The sequence below is a fragment of the Corythoichthys intestinalis genome, chromosome 15 (genome assembly GCF_030265065.1).
Source record: "Corythoichthys intestinalis isolate RoL2023-P3 chromosome 15, ASM3026506v1, whole genome shotgun sequence".
NCBI lineage: Eukaryota > Metazoa > Chordata > Actinopteri > Syngnathiformes > Syngnathidae > Corythoichthys > Corythoichthys intestinalis.
In genome coordinates, this window is record NC_080409.1 from 49,981,115 (window position 1) to 50,002,728 (window position 21,614).

At 39.0% G+C, this 21,614-nt stretch overlaps 2 protein-coding genes and 1 long non-coding RNA gene across 9 annotated transcripts in view; 1 reads left to right on the forward strand and 2 right to left on the reverse strand.

Annotated features, from left to right (window-relative positions):
• evla (Enah/Vasp-like a) overlaps positions 1 to 21,614 on the reverse strand; it is a 228,790-nt gene that overhangs the window by 109,619 nt on the left and 97,557 nt on the right. The window lies entirely within an intron of this gene.
• The window catches only part of eml1 (EMAP like 1), a 135,314-nt gene that overhangs the window by 17,407 nt on the left and 96,293 nt on the right, over positions 1 to 21,614 (reverse strand). For all 7 annotated transcript variants that reach the window (XM_057859982.1, XM_057859979.1, XM_057859977.1 and 4 more), the window contains 8 exons: positions 14,689 to 14,818; positions 14,420 to 14,569; positions 11,055 to 11,124; positions 10,841 to 10,948; positions 10,663 to 10,758; positions 2,435 to 2,569; positions 2,202 to 2,301; positions 1,764 to 1,915 (listed from right to left, as the gene is read on the reverse strand). In XM_057859982.1, coding sequence (XP_057715965.1) covers positions 1,764 to 1,915; positions 2,202 to 2,301; positions 2,435 to 2,569; positions 10,663 to 10,758; positions 10,841 to 10,948; positions 11,055 to 11,124; positions 14,420 to 14,569; positions 14,689 to 14,818 — 941 coding nt within the window. The remainder of the gene's footprint in view (positions 1 to 1,763; positions 1,916 to 2,201; positions 2,302 to 2,434; positions 2,570 to 10,662; positions 10,759 to 10,840; positions 10,949 to 11,054; positions 11,125 to 14,419; positions 14,570 to 14,688; positions 14,819 to 21,614) is intronic.
• LOC130931312 (uncharacterized) lies at positions 5,162 to 7,603 on the forward strand. Its single transcript, XR_009067192.1, has 6 exons — positions 5,162 to 5,172; positions 5,693 to 5,791; positions 5,857 to 5,963; positions 7,188 to 7,248; positions 7,321 to 7,371; positions 7,572 to 7,603. It is a non-coding gene; the product is annotated as an uncharacterized LOC130931312 (long non-coding RNA).

The following is a 21,614-nucleotide window of genomic DNA, read 5'->3' on the forward strand; positions in this document are numbered from 1 at the left end:
CACAATACAGTGAGGACAGCTGGAGCTTATAGTCCAGTGCGGCTTACAGTGCCTTGCAAAAGTATTCGGCCCCCTTGAACCTTGCAACATTTCAGGCTTCAAACATAAAGATATAAAATTTTAATTTTTTGTCAAGAATCAACAACAAGTGGGACACAATCGTGAAGTGGAACAACATTTATTGGATAATTTTAACTTTTTTAACAAATAAAAAACTGAAAAGTGGGGCGAGCAATATTATTCGGCCCCCTTGAGTTAATACTTTGTAGCGCCACCTTTTGCTCCAGTTACAGCTGCAAGTCGCTTGGGGTATGTTTCTATCAGTTTTGCACATCGAGAGACTGACATTCTTGCCCATTCTTCCTTGCAAAACAGCACGAGCTCAGTGAGGTTGGATGGAGAGTGTTTGTGAACAGCAGTCTTCAGCTCTTTCCACAGATTCTCGATTGGATTCAGGTCTGGACTTTGACTTGGCCATTCTAACACCTGGATACGTTTATTTTTTAACCATTCCATTGTAGATTTGGCTTTATGTTTTGGATCATTGTCCTGTTGGAAGATAAATCTCCGTCCCAGTCTCAGGTCTTGTGCAGATACCAACAGGTTTTCTTCCAGAATGTTCCCGTATTTGGCTGCATCCATCTTCCCGTCAATTTTAACCATCTTCCCTGTCCCTGCTGAAGAAAAGCAGGCCCAAACCATGATGCTGCCACCACCATGTTTGACAGTGGGGATGGTGTGTTCAGGGTGATGAGCTGTGTTGCTTTTACGCCAAACATATCGTTTTGCATTGTGGCCAAAAAGTTCAATTTTGGTTTCATCTGACCAGAGCACCTTCTTCCACATGTTTGGTGTGTCTCCCAGGTGGCTTGTGGCAAACTTTAAACGAGACTTTTTATGGATATCTTTGAGAAATGGCTTTCTTCTTGCCACTCTTCCATAAAGGCCAGATTTGTGCAGTGTACGACTGATTGTTGTCCTATGGACAGACTCTCCCACCTCAGCTGTAGATCTCTGCAGTTCATCCAGAGTGATCATGGGCCTCTTGGCTGCATCTCTGATCAGTTTTCTCCTTGTTTGAGAAGAAAGTTTGGAAGGACGGCCGGGTCTTGGTAGATTTGCAGTGGTGTGATGCTCCTTCCATTTCAATATGATGGTTTGCACAGTGCTCCTTGAGATGTTTAAAGCTTGGGAAATCTTTTTGTATCCAAATCCGGCTTTAAACTTCTCCACAACAGTATCTCGGACCTGCCTGGTGTGTTCCTTGGTTTTCATAATGCTCTCTGCACTTTAAACAGAACCCTGAGACTATCACAGAGCAGGTGCAATTTATACGGAGACTTGATTACACACAGGTGGATTCTATTTATCATCATCGGTCATTTAGGACAACATTGGATCATTCAGAGATCCTCACTGAACTTCTGGAGTGAGTTTGCTGCACTGAAAGTAAAGGGGCCGAATAATATTGCACGCCCCACTTTTCAGTTTTTTATTCGTTAAAAAAGTTTAAATTATCCAATAAATGTTGTTCCACTTCACGATTGTGTCCCGCTTGTTGTTGATTCTTGACAAAAAATTAAATTTCATATCTTTATGTTTGAAGCCTGAAATGTGGCGAAAGGTTGCAAGATTCAAGGTGGCCGAATACTTTTGCAGGCACTGTGTCTATGAAGAAATGCCATTTTTGTGTCAAATTTGGTGGGTGGCGGCTTATAGTCGGAAAATAACGGCACTTACAGAGCCCCATTTTCATTTCTCACCTCAACTGTTTGTATCTGCTGGTAGCTACTGTCCCAAGAGATGAGGCGGCAGTCTTTTCCTCCAGACACCAGCGTGCCGTTCCTCAACATGCACAGAGTAAAGATGCTGCCCTCGTGAGCGCCGTGGATGACGTGGCTGATGCGATTAGTGCCTGCGTGACAGAGACGGATAAGTTAAACACGAAGCTTTCAGCCCAGAGAAACTCTGCGTAGATGGCCGACAGACAGGTGGATCGATAGAGTGGATCAGTGGGAGATTATCTTTGTAAGCGAGTGAGAAGTGTGTCGCTTTACAACGTCACTGTGATGACCCTGTTGTGCTACAAATAGGCAGTTTTTGAGCTAATACTGAGTTTAGAAGGATAAACATATTGATCTGAGGGTTTTTCCTGGAAGAGTACACAAAAGGGCGTTAATCTAAAAGTGTTTTTTTTTCACCTTTTCCCCACACCAAGATGTTGCCACTGGAGTCCCCAGTGATTGTATCTCCATTTTCCGCGAAGGTCACACATAACACAAACTTGGGCTTTTCCTGTTTCTGTATAACACAAACGAACAAATATTTATGACTTGTGGCATGACTCAGTTCAAGATGGACACTATTTTAGACAGTATTAAAGTTGAGTATGAGCAGGAGTTAATTGTACAATAAAAAATGGATGACAGTTTACCTCAAAAAGTCCCTGCTTCTTGACAAGAATGCTTTTTTCCAAGCTCCAAAAATGGAGATGCGACTTGCCACATGTCACCAAAATGTTGCTGTCAGTCGGGTGAAAGTCTGCAGCAAAAACGGTGTCGTTGGACGTCTGAAAATCAAAGAGGTGTATTTTTTTTTTTTCGTCAACGGTGAAAATAACGAAAATATTTTGTCAATGAATATGATATTTATAATAATTAGAGTTGTCAAACGATTAAAATTTTTAATCGAGTTAATTACAGCTTAAAAATGAATTAATCTCAAGTAATCACAATTCAAACCATCTATAAAATATGCCATATTTTTCTGTAAATTATTGTTGGAATGGAAAGATAAGACAAGACGGATATATACATTCAACATACGGTACATAAGGACTGTATTTGTTTACTATAACAATAAATCGACAAGATGGCATTACCATTATTAACATTCTGTTAAAGCGATCCATGGATAGAAAGACTTGTAGTTCTTAAAAGATAAATGTTAGTACAAGTTATAGAAATTTTATATTAAAACCCCTCTTAATGTTTTCGTTTTAATTAAATTTGTAAAATTTTCAATCAAAAAATAAACTAGTAGCCCGCCATTGTGGATGTCAATAATTACTTACACAATGCTCATGGGTGCTGAAACCTATAAAATCAGTCGCACCCAAGCGCCAGCAGAGGGCGACAAAACTTTGAAAAACACAACAAGTACACATTTCAATGTGCTGTCATTTTAATCTTTTTGAGCGGGGCATGTGCGTTAATTGTGTCAAATATTTCAACGTATTAATTTAAAAAATTAATTACCGCCGTAACGCAATAATTTTGACAGCCCTAATCACGACATATCACCGTTTCGACATTTTGTACAGTTATTCAGCCTGTTGTTTTGTATTCTATTTTCTAAAATTGCCTTTCAAGATGGCATGCATATAAATAACACAAATCTCCCATTATTATTTTTGACAAAATATATTATATTATTATTAGGGCTGTCAAAATTATCGCGTGAACGGGCGGTAATAAATTTTTTAAATGAATCACGTTAAAATATTTGACACAATTAACGCACATGCCCCGCTCAAACAGATTAAAATGACAGCACAGTGCAATGCCAACTTCTTACTAGTGTTTTTTGGAGTTTTGTCGCCCTCTGCTGGCGCTTGGGTGCAACGGATTTTATGCGCTTAAGCACCCATGAGCATTGTGTAATTATTGACATCAACAATGGTGGGCTACTAGTTTATTTTTTTGATTGAAAATTTTACAAATTGTATTAAAACGAAAACATTAAGAGGGGTTTTAATATGAAATTTCTATAACTTGTACTAACATTTATCTTTTAAGAACTACAAGTCTTTCTATCCATGGATTGCTTTAACAGAATGTTAATGCCATCTTGTTGATTTATTGTTATAATAATCAAACACAGTACTTATGTACCGTATGTTGAATGTATATATCCATCTTGTGTCTCATCTTTCCATTCCAACAATAATTTACAGAAAAATATGGCATATTTTATAGATAGTTTGAATTGCGATTAATTACGATCTATTAATTTTTTAGCTGTAATTAACTCGATTAAAAATTTCAATTGTTTGACAGCTCTAGTTATTTATTGTAATATCTGATTTTTTTTTATGTTTTACAAGTTAGACCTGTTGAGAAACTAATGGCTGACTGTGTACTGTAAGTCCCACCTGTGGTTATGTGGGTAATTACCCGTGCTGTGCTGAGTATAGCCTAAATAATTGTAAATTGTTGTCATAATATTTATACCAAGGATATTATCTGAAACTGAGGCGTGTAATTCCCACAGCATGGCAAGTGGGCATTTGGGTGTTGTTTTCAGCACCATTTTCTGCGTATGTTCCGGGACCTGTGCCCATCTCGTCATCCCTGCGCTGTCATATGTCCTTTGGTTCCAGTACCTTATGATTTAAAAATTAAGCACCGTGGGGAAGTGACATATGCTGTAAAGCAGTCAGCTTATTTGTAGTTTTTTGTGTGTGGAAGGGTTCCATCCACCATCCAAGTTAAAGGGTATGTAACGGCAAAGGGGGTGTGAGACATCAATAGAACCGTTATGTGCCAAGATAACAAATATTGATAAAGTTAACAAAAAAATCAATCACATTAATGAGCAATTATCGAAAATAGATTGAAAATGACGAACATTTCCGAAAGTGTTCCGGAAAAAGCCGAATGGGGCGGCGACGCCACAACAAGTGATTGACAGTCGAGGCGGAGCCAGGTGCCATTGTTTTTTATCGACGAGAGAGTAGCGTTCCGGTTTGTTTGACCAAAACATCACTAAAATGGTTCAAAACTGCCGTGCTATGTGGTGTACAAATAGCTATTTATCGGAATATGGTATCCATGAGTTCCCGAACGCGAAAAAAAAAAGCTGGACTACGCAGACAATGGGTAAAGTTCGTCCGTGCAAAGAGGGCTAATTTTCTAGACCCAGCCTCCGGCACGGTTTTCTGTTATTTTCCACCTGTAAGCTTCTCGAACTATGGACAAGTGAAATCGGGTTTTGCGAGAGGAGTCTGGCTGCAGCCCGCCTCTCTCAGTACCCTGCGCCGCTCTTCTCAGTACCCATCCCGCAGACAGGAAATGATGCAATACCGCCGCTCTCAGTCCCCTCAGACCGGAAATCTCGTACCCTTGCGACGAAAACAAGTTACGTTATTTCACCTCTCGCAAAGAAAACACGGTAAGTGGCCGCACTGAAAAAAAGTTTTTAAAAGCGTATGCATGTTTAAAAATGTTAAATAGTTAAACAACACTTGCGGTGAAAATATGAAGTGTTTATTCTGAGTTGAAAAGACCGTACTTATATCTAGTATTCTTAATGTAATTTAAATAATGTATTCCTTTACTAACTGCATGTGACTTTGCTCTACTTATATTGTTTAATACGTACTGATGAATTCAGCAGCGAATTGGCTAATGCTGCTAATGCTTTTTACATTTTTTTTTCACAATGAACAGTCTTCTTTGTGTAGTTTTCATTATATTGCACTCTTATTTTTCATTATGTACATGCCTGCAATTCGCAGCTCGCTGTTTTTGTTGTTGTATGGTGTTGTTGTTTTGCCTTCATTTGTTTTGTCTGGTCCTTTGTCGTTTGAATGGTGTCACATGATCCAAATAGGACAAGGTTGTAATTTTTTCTTGATATTGTTACTCTGCTTAGCTATATATTTTTTCATTATTTTGTTTTTTTTTACTAGCTCCAAGATCACCACCCCATTGGGAAGAAACTAAATCACGACCCCCAAATGGTAGTCTTCCCATGCAGATACAGGGATGTCACACAGATCCAAATGGAAGTAAGTAGCATAAGTAGTAATGTACTTTAGATTTTGGACTGTGCTTAACACTTTTTTTTGGATAGACATCGAACACAGTAAAACCCACGTGGCAGACAGGACCAATGGTGACAATATAAGACCATGCCGAGCTTCATGGACGGTTCAAACTCATCCTGCCCAGGAACGGCTGGTATGTTTTTATGTCTGAGACAAATGTTGTGCTCAGTGGAAATCTGGATAGGCTTATTATTCCTTATATTAGTTAACAATTGGACATAATTGATTATTTACTCTTTGTTTATTTAACCAATCAACATTCTCATTAGCTTATGCAAATCTTGAATATAAAGAGGCCAGAAATGGTGTTGATTGTCTAAAAAAAGAAAGTTTGATTGACACGTGCTGACTTTTGGAACGTTGGCCTGAACAATGAAATGGAATCAACTGTGAATTTTGAGGATTTAGTTTCTCTAAAGAACATAATGTCACTTGTACAATTAAGTAAAATGTAACTTTTTGTGTTTGTTTTTTGCAGATATGAAATGCATATTTATAACTTGTCTAACAAGTAGCTCATTCAAAGGTATAAAAAAGTATTTTTTGGCGTGTGTAGGGTATTTTAACTATGTAGCCTACAGAATGCTTGTATGGGCTCATGTAGGTGTCTGCGTACGTTTGTATTTATATAACATATGTCCGTGTGTATAGATTATGTATTTTTCAGGGAAGGACCATATTTGTGGCTGACCCCTATGTTGTTGCAACATGGTGAAAGCCTACAGGATGTGACCCACACATGCATTTGCCTGTAAGGCTGATTAGTAACAACTACAACTTGGAGCATTGGTTCATTTTCAAAGAACAGTCAAATCATAACAAATTAAATGATCCAAATTCCAATTATTTGTGGGAAGAAAAACAGATCCAATCTTGAGATCAGAGAACTATTGTTATCTCTAATGAAATTCAGTAACCATTCATATTGGCATGGCGTTTCCATGATGATCCAGAATAGCCTTGTTTGGTTTTGAAGGTATGTTCCAGTCGATCCTTTTATGTTGCCCCTTCAATTAAAGCAGAATTGCACTCCAGATGATTCATCCAATCATTTGAAGCAAAATTCTAAAATGCAACTCTAAAATTGCGAATGTTTTGTTTCAAGGGCGTTGGCCCGGTCTCAACATTGGTAGGGACGAATATAATGCAAATAAGGTTGCTCAAAAGTTGGTGGGGACAACTTTAGCATCCTGAAAAGTTGGTCGTGTTATGTCCCTACCGTCCCTATGCAAACCTACGCCCTTGTTTTGTTTGCATGAATCATTTAAACCTGACTGGTTGGTGTTCTTGTGCATGGAAACACGTTTGTAATTGTTTAACTACTGTATTTAATATAAACCTATATTTTCAATTGCAGAAAACGTTGACAGTCAATCAACAGGGGGACATGGAAAGAGAGGATTGGAAGTGAAATAGAGGTATTTGTAAAAGTGTGTATATTCATTGATTCAAAACTTGAAGGAAGTGACTCGGTTAAATTCTTACGTTAGGGTTTTCCGGGACAGCCATAGGGGAAGGACTGTGGCATCTTCATGTTGATGGTAGGTGAGTTTAACTGTCCAATTTTGTCCTCTGTGATATTTGTATTCATTTATCCATTTGTAGTATGCTCTTTGCACTGTTCTGGATGCTCTCTTTGAGTTTAACCATTGTAAAATGAAGTTCACCGAATCATTCAAATTGGGCTACAAAATATCCTTGTCGTTATTCTTTATTTACACTTGTTTTTAATTTTTGTTAGACTGATATGCCAACTCTGAGGAAGTGGCGGTGTATATTGCTAGCGGACAATTTCAAACTTGGGTGCATGGTAAGTCTTTGAAACTGTTGATATGGCATTCATAGGAAAGTAGGTGCACAGCACCTTAATTCTTTGTTGGAAAATGTGGAATACTTATTTTTGTATTTTTTCAACTTATGTGAGCCACAGGAAAGAGTTTGCCCATTGGACAGATGAGGCAAAAGCATTACTGCAGGGTGAAGTGCCACCAGTCTATCAGTTACAGAAGACAAATTTGAATATAATTGGTGAGGTCAGCTTTTAAAGACTTTTTAGTGTCCATTACTCTGACGCACTTTTGAACATGCCCCCCTTTATTCACTGATTTATTTTTAGGAAGAGGTGCAACCACAGCTCCTTCAAGTTAGTGGTGGCCCACTCCAAAAAGATATGGCGGGAAAAAATGGTAAGATTGTTTATATACCTAGTTTAATGCAATGCCTGAAAAGAAAAATCAAGTATAAAATTAACAAAGCATCATTTTTATTTTACTTATGTAATATTCAAATAGCTCTTTTCTTTCTCTTTTCCAATGAACAGTTTTGGTAAAAGGATTGTGCAAGACAGCACAAAAGCCTCGGACAGGGCTAGGGGGAAAAAAAAAATCAATGCAGTAGGAGTTCCCAAGCATCCTGCAGATGGAAGAGGATGAGCACGAACTACAATGTCTTGGAGCCATTCAAGTTCTGTTTCAACCATCTGGAAGATGGATTTACCTTTTTTGAGGAGATTGTTGACTAAAGAAAAGATCTATTCTCTCAATAATAATAAAAAATAATAAAACTAAAAAAATAAAGTTTACCACATCAGAACTGGTTGTATTGAGTTCATTTTTCTACACTTATAAATTAGTTGTTTTTTTTTCTTTTATCCCAGATGTTAGTTGTAGGTAGTTTTAATTACCTGTGATGAAGGCGGGAGTGCTTGCCGAAAAATGTCAGGTAATTAAAACAACCTACAACTATTGTCTGGGATAAAAGAAAAAAACAACTAACACATGACAACTTTTGTCATTTCTGTTTGAAATAAAGGTGCCTTTCCTGGAGCAGAAAGTTTAATATAGTTTCTGAATTAGTTAATTAGGATCTTCACCCACATGAATGAATTTAAGTAGCAAAATGAAAGACAAAATTGGTTTGGTTGCAACATTGAGAGAATATTACGTTTTAGATACATTAAATTGTAATGAAGCTATATTAATGTGTCCGTTCATAAAAATGTAAGGATGACAGCAATTTTGTAATGATTCTCAATTGGAGTATATTTTACAATTGACAAACTAAAGTACACACTGTGATAGGTCACAGGCGATCTTTCAGTCACTAATTAAACCTTTATTGCAGTAGTGTGTATTTTAATTTTGATGTACTGTAACCGTGTTTTTCATTTTGGTAAAATCAGCAGGCTTTAACAAACTGACCGCGCTTAAAGAGTTAATCTCCCGATTACACCAAATCAATTTAAGGAGCATGTAAATAAATTATTATTTAAATAATAATGAGTGATGCTGAAACCGAAAATAAAAGACGTGCGAAAAGAAAAGTAAACTAGAATTTACGTTCGAATGGACGCTAACTATTACGATAAAACCGGAAGCTCGGAGCTCGAGCGCTGCTTCATGTTGTCATTTCCGGTCTGAGAGCTGCGATATTGCGTCACTTCCTGTCTGCGGGATGGGTACTGAGACGAGCGGCGCAGGGTACTGAGAGAGGCGGGCTGCAGCCAGAGTCTCTTGGGTTTTGCTGCAAGATTGCTGCTCAAAGCAGATGCGGTGCCCACCATACACCAGCCACCTAAATGTCCCGAGATATCAAGAAAGAGGACGATGACTGGCAAAGGAGGCTAAGGCTAAGCAGAGGAGGGGAGCAGCCAAGCTCGAAATGGCCAGATTGAGTACTCTTTTATAATAAAAAAATATCACGCATTGGATACAGGACTGGACACATGTATAAATTATCGCTCGTAAAATACATAGAACAAATCCTCTGATCCCATTCATATTTGTGTCTGTTGGCAGAGCGAAAAACGATGATAGCGTAATAAATGATAATCATTCTATACATTACTTTATTTTGCGGTCACGGTGTATCAGCTTCACAAAAAGAAATGCAAAAAATATCATTCGTTGTTTCCCACACGATCTGCTGCCGATGTTTCATCAGTGTCATTGCTCCCCTCAATGACCGTTTCATTACGCTGCATTGGCGTTTGTTTGGGCTCAAATTGGTAACCTAAAACACCGATTAAAGCTTCGTAACTCTCCTCGTCACCATTAGATGAACATTCGTTACGTCCTTCTACGTCGGATTCGTCGCTGAAACTAGAAACGAAATTGTCTGCCATCATCGCCGCCATTCAGTATTAAAGCACTGAGCCTTTTTTCTTGTTGAAGAAACACCCCTCACTGTCAATTCTGAATTCTCTTTTATTGACAACGAGGGGTGTTTCTTCATGAGGGAACCTGGAATATGTGCAGGACGAACACAATGCAACAGCATAAACAGCTCAAAACACCGCAAATTCTCCCCTCACTAGAAGGAAATTATATTGATGCAGACAGGTGCTGCCCCCTAGTGGCCGGTGGCACTCTCTTCACTTGTAATGACGTCACACACACAATCTGCCAGATCTCGGGCGCCGGTTGTTTTAGCTTGACAATCGAGCCAAATTTCTCTCATTTTCTTGTGTGTAATTACACGAAGTGGCATGACATGAATACAAAAGGCATGCGTTTATGGATAAATGATGGAATATTAACATTTTCCCAGGGCATGACATACTCTTTAATTAGTTCCGGTGAAAGCGATAGACGCCCTCAAGATATAAAAGAGATGTCATTCAACTAGTTGTCAGTCTCCATATCATCACAAAAGCTGTTAAAATATTTTATAAAGGTTGAAAAGTAACCTAGTGTTGCTTTGACCAATTCTAGGGACAACTGGTTTTAATGCAGAAAATATTCCAAGATTCCTGATCATTTCAATGGGCCGGATAACAGCGGGACTGCCCAAAGACAGATGGACACACACACCGGCACCGACACAAAACCTACCTTGACCTCAGCCAATCTGTCTTCTCGCTGCCAGTCCCAAACAGACAGCACGTGGTCATTAGAGTCGTCAACAACGCATAGTGTGTTTCCTCCATTCTAACAACAACAAATAAACAGTATAAACTCTGACATTTAGAAGAAAATGTCAGCAAATGCTGTCCTTGCAAGCCTTTCTTACCGACTTAGAGAAAGCCAAGCAGACGAGAGCTCGCTCAAAGTAGGCGGCTCCCAGAACGTGGAGGGTGTTCAGGCTCACAGAGTCCCAAACGCGAATATGTGGAGCCAACTGCAAGACAACAACATAAAAACACAAAGAAATACGTGAAGAATTTCACCTTGAGATGAAACGTAATTTAAAACGTAAAGAAATACTAACATTGAAGTTAACTTACTTTACCCTCTAAAGAGGTGCCAGCAACCTGCCCGGTTGCTATAGTGATTTTATCAGGGTGGACCGCCAAGCTAATGAAAATGTGAAAACAGACATGAAAACCGTGAACTTTCAGGATCAATTCATCAAAAGATGCATTTGAATAAAGATGAGAGCGAAAGATGAAAGCGCCACGGCCATATTTTACTTCCGAATGCAGTTAGTTATGTGTGAAGATAAATTAGTCGCTTCTTGGGTACTGGAACAACTTCAAACTCATCCAAACTGTGGAGGATTTATCTGAACTCTGATTAACCCTGGAGTGTAATCACAAAATCATGACGGCGTTCATTACACAACACGGGAGATCTGAATGAGGCCAAACACAGCTTGATTCGGTTATTCTGCAGCAGTGAACAAGGATAAACAACGGATACCGAGCCGCTTTCAGTGGGTGTAATTTTGATTTTGTATATTTTTTCACACAAAAACCGCCAGTCGGGGACAGAGGTGTCATCTCAGAATATCTCAGAAACAACTGTTTCAGAAGGTCAAGTAAACAAAGTCTGTTTACCAGTGACTATTTCGGATAATAAAAAAAAAACAACTACCTCATAAAGAAGTGGCATCCACAAACACATTTTTTAAATGAATAAAATTATATTTAAAACAAAATTAATAAATGTAAAATGAACAAAAACAATCTGGTCATGGCCCCAGATAACACTCCAGTAGATTTTTACCCAGAGTGGTATGAAAAAGTATCTGAACCTTTTGGAATTTTTCACATTTCTACATAAAATCACCATCAAATGTGATCTGATCTTTGTCAAAATCACACAGATGAAAAAACTGTGTTTGCTTTGAAGGAGATAGTACCTTTTCTCGTAGGCACAGTCTTACTGTTTGCATTACTCTAACACACTTAATATAATTAATCAGGGAATAGTATCGTTTCTCGTATTCACTGTTTGACTGTTTGTATTACTCTAACACACCCAATATAAAATAAATAGCACTTACATCATAGTTTAAGGAAAACAAGCAGAATATAGGGCATATGAGATAAACAACGCCTTCTTATGACGGAAGCCCAGCGCATGCAACTGACACACCAACTCTCGCTATCAGTTCTCCCGGACAGTCCAGAACAAATGAAGAGACGCCCTGTCCCAACACAACAAAAACCAACACCCGATATCCATCTGATAACACGACTGACAAGACTCCAAGAGCTGCTTTGACGCTGAGGTGGCAAAATCCACAACCCTCGTTGCCCGGACAACATTAATTCCCGAATCCTCCTGTCCAATCCACAAACAGACAATAATCCCAAACACACCCTTCTTTCTGCCCACGGCCCGACCCGTGAGGGCCTTCAAAAGACTGAATGTTTAACTAAGTGTTGTCCTTTTTCTCGGGAACCTTTTGATAACTTCTGATATGGTGACCTTAGAACGAGTATGCCTCCTCGCCTGAGTCTGTGCCTGGTTTGCCTTTCTGTTTGATCTCTGTCGATCGAAATAAATAGTCAACTTGTTCTGTTGTGAGCCTTCTTTAAACCTTTCAAAATGGAGTCGGTACAAAGGGTTAAAACTAAGGTGAACGTGCGGAGTTTGCCCTTCTGGCCGGATTGCTGGGGTTTTGCCGGCCTGGGCTGTTGAAGCTGCACAAGCGCGGGGACGGCGGTTCAGCTGGCGTGATTCCGGCGGTCTGGCTAGAAGGTCGGATTCCTTCAGCTTGAACTAAAACCACCCAAACATTTTTTATATTTCAATGAAAATAGCTTGCAAACAATGACAGAAGGGGGAAAATAAGTAAGTGAACCCTCTGCCCAAGGAGACTGAAAGAACAAATGAAACCAATTCTTACAAAACAATTTAAGTCAGTGTGTGCCCAATCGGTGATGAGTGGTTTAAAGCTGCCCTGCCCACTATAAAACACACACCTGGTAAGAATTGTCTTGATGAGAAGCATTGCCTGATGTGCATCATGGCTCGGTCAAAAGAGCTGTCAAAAGACTTGCGATCAAGGATTGTTGATTTGTATAAAGCTGGGAAAGGATACAAAACCATCTCTAAACGTCTTGATGTTCATCAATCGACAGTCAGAAAAGTTGTCTACAAATGGAAAGAGTTTGGCACTGTTGCTTCTCTCCCAAGGAGTGGCCCTCCACCAAAGATGACGCCAAGAGTTCAGCGCAGGATACTCAGGGAGGTAAAAAAGAACCCTCGAGTGTCTGCTAAAGACTTACACAGACTGGCACAGTCCAATATAGCTGTGCACACATCAACTATATGTAAAACTATGGCCAAGAATGGTGTTCATGGGAGGACTCCACGGAGGAAACCACTGCTGTCGAAAAAACCCCATTGTTGCTCGTTTAATGTTCACAAAAGGGCACTTGGACACTCCACAGAAGTTTTGGCAAAATATTTTGTGGACTGATGAAACCAAAGTTGAATTGTTTGGGAGTAACACACAACGTCAAGTGTGGAGGAAAAATGAAACAGCTCACCAACATCAACACTTCATCCCCACTGTGAAGCATGGTGGAGGGAGCATCATGGTTTGGGGCTGCTTTGCTACCTCAGGGCCTGGACAACTTGCAATCATTAATTGAAGAATGAATTCAAAGGTTTTGCAGGAAAAACTCAAGCAGTCTGTTAGACAGTTGAAGCTAAAAAGAGGATGGATGCTGCCACAAGACAATGCTCCAAAAGTATATCAATTTCAGAATGGTGTCAGAAGAACAAAATACATGTTCTGGAGTGGCCAAGTCAAAGTCCAGACTTGAACCCCATTGAGATGCTGTGGCATGACCTAAAGACAGCATTTCATGCCAGACATCCTAGGAATCTGACTGAACTACAGCATATTTGTAGACAAGAATTGACCAAAATTAGTCCTGATCGATGTGCCAGGCTGATCTGCAGCTACAGGAAGCGTTTGGTTGAAGTTATTGCTGCCAAATTGGAGGCACAAAATATTAAATGCGATGGTTCACTAACTTATTTTTCCCCTTACTGTCATTGTTTGTATACTATCCTCATTAAAATATGAAAACCTATAAATGTTTGGTTGGTTTTAGTTGAAGCAGACAGTTTTTTCATCTGTGTGATTTTGACAAAGATCAGATCACATTTGATGGTGATTTCATGCAGAAATATGAGAAATTCCAAAAGGTTCAGATACTCTTTAATATCACTGTACATCCAGGGGTGAAAGTGGGCCGGAACGGTCCATAACGCCGTTCCGTTATAAAATTCCGGAGCGGAACGGTGCTTTGATCTCAAAAATATGACAGCAACTGTCGAACTTACACATTAATGATGGCTGCCAACCAATGAGTTAAATGAATGTGAATTACGATTATATTGAGTGTACCATTTAATGTCGTCCGTGTGTCCAGTGTAATGTCTCTGTAGCTGCTCATCTACGTTGAACAGGACAACAACTGAGGCAATGAAGTACACCGTTTCCCCAGTGGGCAGCAAATAAAGATTGGAGCGGCAATCTCGACCACGGTAACCGTACCTGATCACGAATAAGGTCAAAGAAATTAAACAGCAGCGATAATATTTCTTCCATAAAAACTGGAGCAAGCGAATTATTCCTCACATAGTGACTGGAAAAAGCTTTAAGGAAAAGGATACACCCAGTCCAGTTTGAGCTTGTTGGCTGGAAGTTCAGCTCTTGCCTCCAGACAGTAGCCATCCACTTGGTCTTTGGGCATGAACATGGTGATGGGACGACCCTTCAAATACATTTTCACATAACCTTCCTCTGGAAATAGAAACAAGAGACAGTCATTTTTATGAATACAAAAAAAGCTGGTGAGATTCTATCATGATGGTGTTTGTATAATGTGTTACAGTGATGTATGAAAAGGGTTTGATGGTGTAGACAGGATTATGTGATGTATTTGTCTGCGATTACATTTGTTAATGTAAGAGGATGAATGACATAAGCTGAAAACACAGAAAATGAGCTTTTAAACGGACTTTATTAGCCACTTCACACACATTCTTGGAACAACACTGCAACACAACAAATAAATGCTTTGTTATAATGTGAAAATATTTGGCTCAAAGCAACATAATACAGGTAGTCCCTGGGTTACGGTCGAGTTCTGTACCTACACTGGCGACGTAACCCGGATTTCCGCGTAAATTGGAATTAAACCTTTAAGTACCCAAAAGTAACTATCCAAAAAGTCCTGAAGAATTGTATTTTGTTTAATGACGGAGGATACACTGACCTCTGGTGGCAGCGTCGGGTCTGGCTGGACTGTCGCCTTGTATGACTTAACAGACTCAGACGTCTGACATGGATAAAGGATAGCTGCGCTCTGTTTTGGCGCACATAAGACTGTAAGTTGTTTCAGCTAATGTATGTTGGTGTATGCATTTTTAATTAAAGCAGCATTTGGTAACTTTTGAGTTTTGGTTGATTTTAGCGATGTCGGTGGACAAAAGCAGTATTGTTTTGCCTTAAGGAGGTCAGTGTTTCCCATGAAGACCAGCGCACACCCGCACAGTGTCGTAAAATCATCAGTCAATCTCCCGGTCGCCTGCAGATGGATTAAACAACATTTCTGTTTCCAGCGGCTGTTTAAAGGATAAATAGTCATAAGTTTCAGTTGTGGCTACACAATAGCATATGATGGTTAGCAACGTGTGGCTTAGTGTGGCTAACCCCCCCACCAACCAAACTCGTCAAGTTTGGCTGAGCGGGGGGCCGTCACGCCAGTGAGTGAAAGCCGGCCCAATATTTATTCTGTATATCCTAGTAGCCTCACCTTTTTTCCCCCTCCTCAGACTAAACTTTTTGTCTCTTTCGTTGCTTTACCATCTTTGCAGAATTTGTGCAAAAGTGTTTGCATCGACTTCAGTCTTTATAATGAATGGGGAAATGGGGAAGTGACATATACTGTAAAGCAGTCAGCATATTTGTAGTTTTTTTGTGTGGCAACGGTTCCTACCACCCTATTTACACCAAAAGATTTTAATCGGTAACAACAATTATTTGACAGCGGCATCATAAAACTGTCAGGAGATCAAATGAACCACCATGAAGCTTTGAACTAATTAGCTGCAAAGCTTGATTGCTTCAAGAAGCTTCATTTGGCCATCACTGCTTCCCTGGGGGAGACAGTCAAGTCTGCTGCCACCTGCTGTCAACACTGCTGTCATCCAACAGGCCTCCTAGCATGCATTGCAGTGCTACAGATGTAAATAACAATCAAAATTCATAATTCTATGCTACTTATTTCTCCTGTTACTGTTCCAATTGTTTCAGTAATTGCTATGTATGGTATTTGGTAACACTTTTTTTGACAGCGGCGCCATAAGACTGTCATAAGACAATCATAATTATGACATGACACTGTCATGAGCACTAATGAATGCTTATTGCAGATGTTATTTTGTGTCATCCGGCAAATGATCTCACTTTTGAATCGATGCAAAAGATCCGAGCTGGACATAAATAGAGTTATTACCATAATTTGCCAGATGACACCTAATGACATCTGTCATAAGCATTCAGTAATGCGCATGATAGTGTCATGTCATAATTATGACGGTCTTATGGCAGTCTTATGACGCAACTGTCAAATAAAGCATTACTCATTAACGCAAATAAATCAACAAATAAGCCGCACTGGACTATAAGCCGCAGGATTCAAAATGAGGGAAAAAAGTAGCAGCTTATAGTCCGAAAATTATGGTAGTTATCAGTCGACATATTATCACAAATGTTATGAAAAAATTCTATAAAGGTTGAAAAGTTACCTAGTGTTGCTTTAAGTTTAGAGCTACAGTTTGTGGAGTTACGTCTGAGCGATTTGCTATGAGAATTGTAAATGGGTTAGTATTCATTCATTTAAGCTAGCGGACTTTGTTAGGCAAATTACCATAATTTTATCTGTAAAAATGCTTGTCGTTTTGAACATAAAGGTACATATGTGTGTGACAGCTTTACAAATTATAAAAAGTGAAGGAAGGAAAAAGCTTCAAAGAGAACAATAGCGTATTTTAGACCGTGACGTCGCCATCGTAACATGGAAGTGGGACATTATAGACACGCCCTCGCATACAATCCATGTTAATTCTGTTTGTTTTCTCCGGTAATCTTTAAAAAAGAACATGCCGATCAAACACTGCAGCTATGGAACTTGTAGAAACGACTCTCGACATTATGACATATGAAGAATGTTTTTTTCATTCGTTTCCCGAAACCAAAAACTGAGGAAAAAATGTGAAGAATGGATCAACTTGCGCAGATGTCCAAAAGACCAGTTTAACGTCAGTAAGGTGAAGCCATTCACATTTCATATACAGTAAACATTTTGTTGGGGGCCATGGTGCTACACAGAGCGAAGATGTAAGTCATTTTGATATTTTTACTTATTTTTTTAGCGTGGCGTTTTGCTGTGATGCTTCTGTCTGATAATGAATGACCTGAAAAAAATTAAAATGGTATCTGACTGCCACTGTTGTTACCTTTTCTGTTGTAAAAAAACAACTTTAGTAAGGGGGAGGTGTAAATAAATTATAGAATTAAGATTTGTTATTAATGAAAAAATTAAAAGTGTTCGTTGGCTGTCACTGAGCAGCATTTGCGATCGCTACACAAAAATAGCAGTGTAAATTGCCCCTAAGAACGGTCAGAGACGTAAGACAACCAGAGGATATAATATATAAGAACGGCAAGGCATATGGTGGTAAAGGATAGATTGTTGAAACAGGAGAACATCATTGTCAGTGGCGTAAGTCAATGCACACAAGAAAAAGGTGTCGATAAAAAAGCTAACTCTGGATTAGATCGGCTCTTTAACTGAACATTTGTATGTTCTTCCACATCATTACCAGTTAATTTGGCATCAGGGGCAACATTTTCGGACAGAATTGGTAGGTTTAGCTCAGTAAACATCTCGTTCGTACACGATTTCCATTCATTTAATATTAGGGAAAAACGGGAGGTTGACCCGCCTAGCCACAATTGCTAACGTCATGAAAATAATAAGCAAAAGTGACGTGTTGCTTGTGGTATGCCATTGCCTTGTTTGCTGTCTGTAAAGATGAACAACTTCCCTTTTAGTGAGGACAGAACACGTCATATTACCGTAAATTTCGCACTATTAGGCACACCTGACTATAAGCCGCTACCCACCAAATTTGGCACGAAAACGGCGTTTGTTCATAGATAAGCCGCACTGGACTATAAGCCGCAGTTGTCCTCAGTGTATTGTGGTATATTTAGACCAAAAGATATTAACCGGTAACACTTTATTTGACAGCGGCATCATATGACTGTCATTAGACCAAATGAAACACTGTGAAGCTTTGAACAAAATGCCTGCAAAGCTCTATTGCTTCAAGAAGCTTCATTTGCCATCACTGCTCCCTTGGGGGAGACAGACAAACTCTCCTGCCACCTGCAATCAACACTGTTGTTGTCCAACATGCCTCCTAGCATGCATTGCAGCGCTACAGACATAAATTCAATCAAAATTCATGTTCTGGGCTAATTATTTCTTCAGTTACTGTTCTAGTTGTTCCATTATTGCTAGTTATGGAATTTATTTGACAGTGGCGCCATAAGGCTGTCATTAGACAATCATAATTATGACATCACACTGTCACGAGCATTTATGAATGCTTATAACAGATGCCATTTAGTGTTATCCGACAAATTATCTCATTTTTGAATGAATGTAAAACATCCAGCCTGGACATGAATGGAGTTAGCGACGTAATTAGCTGGATGACACTTAATGAGATAAGCATTCAATAACGCCCATGATAGTGTCATGTCATATTTATGACGGTCTTATCACCGTGTTATGATGCCGCTGTCAAATAAGTGTTACCTATTAAGCAAAATAAATCAACAAATAAGCCCCACTGGACTATAAGCCGCAGGATTCAAAAGGAAGGAAAAAAGTAGCGGCTTATAGTCCGAAAATTACGATAATAAAGTTAAGTATGATACTGTGAGGTACAATAAGGTACTGTTTATGAGACTTGAAAAATTTTTTTTTTTTTTTTTTAAACGACTGGAGACAAAATGGCGGACGAGAAGTTGAGATCGCGTAAGTTGTGTACGTCGAACCCTGGAACTACCTGTAATTCAGACAAAAGCAGATTGAAATTGTTATGGACAGGGGGACAAGCTAAAATTGAAAAGCCATTCATGCAATACTGAAACGAAAACCAAAAATGAAACCAATTGAAAATAGCACGTTTCTGTGATTTAACATGACAAATGGAAAAATTTAATTGCTTAATAGTATTAAATAAACATTGTTCGGCTTTAATTTTGTAGAATAATGTAACAGAGATTGGGGTTACTCCAGGTTCATGTAGTTAATAGCAAATCTGGAAGTACTGGCTAGGGGACTTGACAGGGCTGCGGTAACTTGGCGTGTTGAGGCCAAAGTGTGTCGGCTGATTCCTCAGTTGAGTATTTCTCAACTGCACACTAACACTTGGAGTCTTTCTGATTTGTGGCACCCTGGCAGCAGCTCTCTTTCTGGCCATGCTGGCCTTGATGCTGTCCGCGGAGTGGCGGGAGCTCACAGCTGAACGCGCCGTTACGGCCAAAGCCGTAGCGCTGCCGCTGGTCCCCGTCGATTTGCCGGAGCGGCTGAGGTAAATCTGGACTGTGACTAGTTTGGATGGGCCATGGGGGTCATGGAGAAGGGTGTGGTACAAAGGGTGCCAGGGAAGGAGGAGGTCAATAAAATTCGTTAGCGCCTGTCATTTCGAGACTCATTAATACATTATGAAGACACAAAAAGGAAAGTCGAAGGGGTGTACTTCTATCATAGAAACTAAAGTTATCCAATATTATCGGGTAGCTGATAACATTGGCTGATAAAAGCATTTTCTTATGACATGGTGCGCCAGAAACAATCTGGCGTGCACCAGATTGTTGCTAGTGAGCACCAGAAACTATCTGGTAAACATTAGCATTATATAGCATTTAAGCTAGCGAACTTTTGCTACGCAAGTTAGCCAATTATTCCAACGGACACCAGGAGTATCACCGTGCTAAAAATGATAATACAGCATTTAGTTAAGCTTTACTTCAATCTTGGAATAGCAACTAAGCTTAGCCTCAAACGATATTAAAAAAATAAATAAATAAAGGAGGATTTAAGTACAAAAAAGAACAATTGGCTAACTTGCATCGCAAAAGTACGCTAGCTTAAATGCTATATAATGCTAATGCTTACCAGATTGTTTCTGGTGCGCAACCGTTTGTTTAAAATGATTTTATTTCTGTCGATGTCACTTTAGGGTTTCCGTAGAAACCCCCAAATTCACTGTGTTAACAAGTTCATACATAATAATAAATATTTTACGTCAATGAAAATAATTTAATATATATCTATAGATTATTTATATATGTTTTTTTGTTAAATATTACCATATCACAATATTATAATGTCTTAAATTTACTCAACAAAAGCAAATTTTGCATTTTTCTACATACAGTCACAACTTTACGGTAGGTTGAATTCTGATGTCACTATTGTCTATAATATGCCTATTATTAGCCCTCGTTGTTTTTAGATTGAAATGTTGCATAAAATAAAACATGTAAGAGAAGATTTTTTATTTTTTTTGTATGGACGCAAAAATTACTAGTTTTTTGCAAAAAAAAAAAAAAAAAAAACCCAGCCAGTTGGCCAAAAATTACCTGATCATTTGAATGTTAAGTTACGCTATTTGTATATTGATACAAAATACGACGTGGTGGCCATCACAAAACAGCGCTTTTTAAATGGAAAATTCTTGTAAATAAATGTGTAAATCCAGGAATTTCGATAGATACTAACGTCAAATAGTTGGTTTTTTTGGTTAAAAGCAATCATTCATTTTATGTAAATATTTCAAGCTAAAGTTACGCAAATTTTTTCTACTCTTTTCATTCACAATGTTTTAAAGTGCATGCATGGTGCTATTTTATATAATAATTACCTTGAAACCTCAACCAAATCCCTTTTGAGACACTCCTGCCTGCTTGTACAGTATGCACTAAAACTTTTTTCCTGTTTCCACCTAAATCCAGCGTTAGATCACAGCGTGTTTGAGTTTATCGCTGGGAAAGCTGCCACAACGCCCTGCCTGGTCGTGGCGCAATGTCTGTAGGAACTGTCTCGTCAACTGATAGTGAAGTCTATGATTAACATTGTAACATTTACAACACAATAAATGCACAGTGATAAACAATTTAGAGTCCCCAATACACCTACCATGTGTCACCTTATATCGGTTTTAAACTTTAACCCAATTTGGGACAAGTGTATGCTCATTTTAAAATCATAGACACACTTCATCATTCTGAGAGTTGCTCCATGCTTGCAATTAAAGCATGTTCCTGAAATATCTAGTATTTCGTATGTATTTCAAATGAATTATACAGTTAATCCTTAACTGGAGGGGACCTCCGACAAGAAAAAAACATTTCAACAAAAGAGGAGCTTTTTTGCAATGCAAATCCTTATTGTGTGGAAACTAGAGCAGTGGCGGTTCCATAAAGTGCGGCGTGATCACAAAACTGTGTGAAA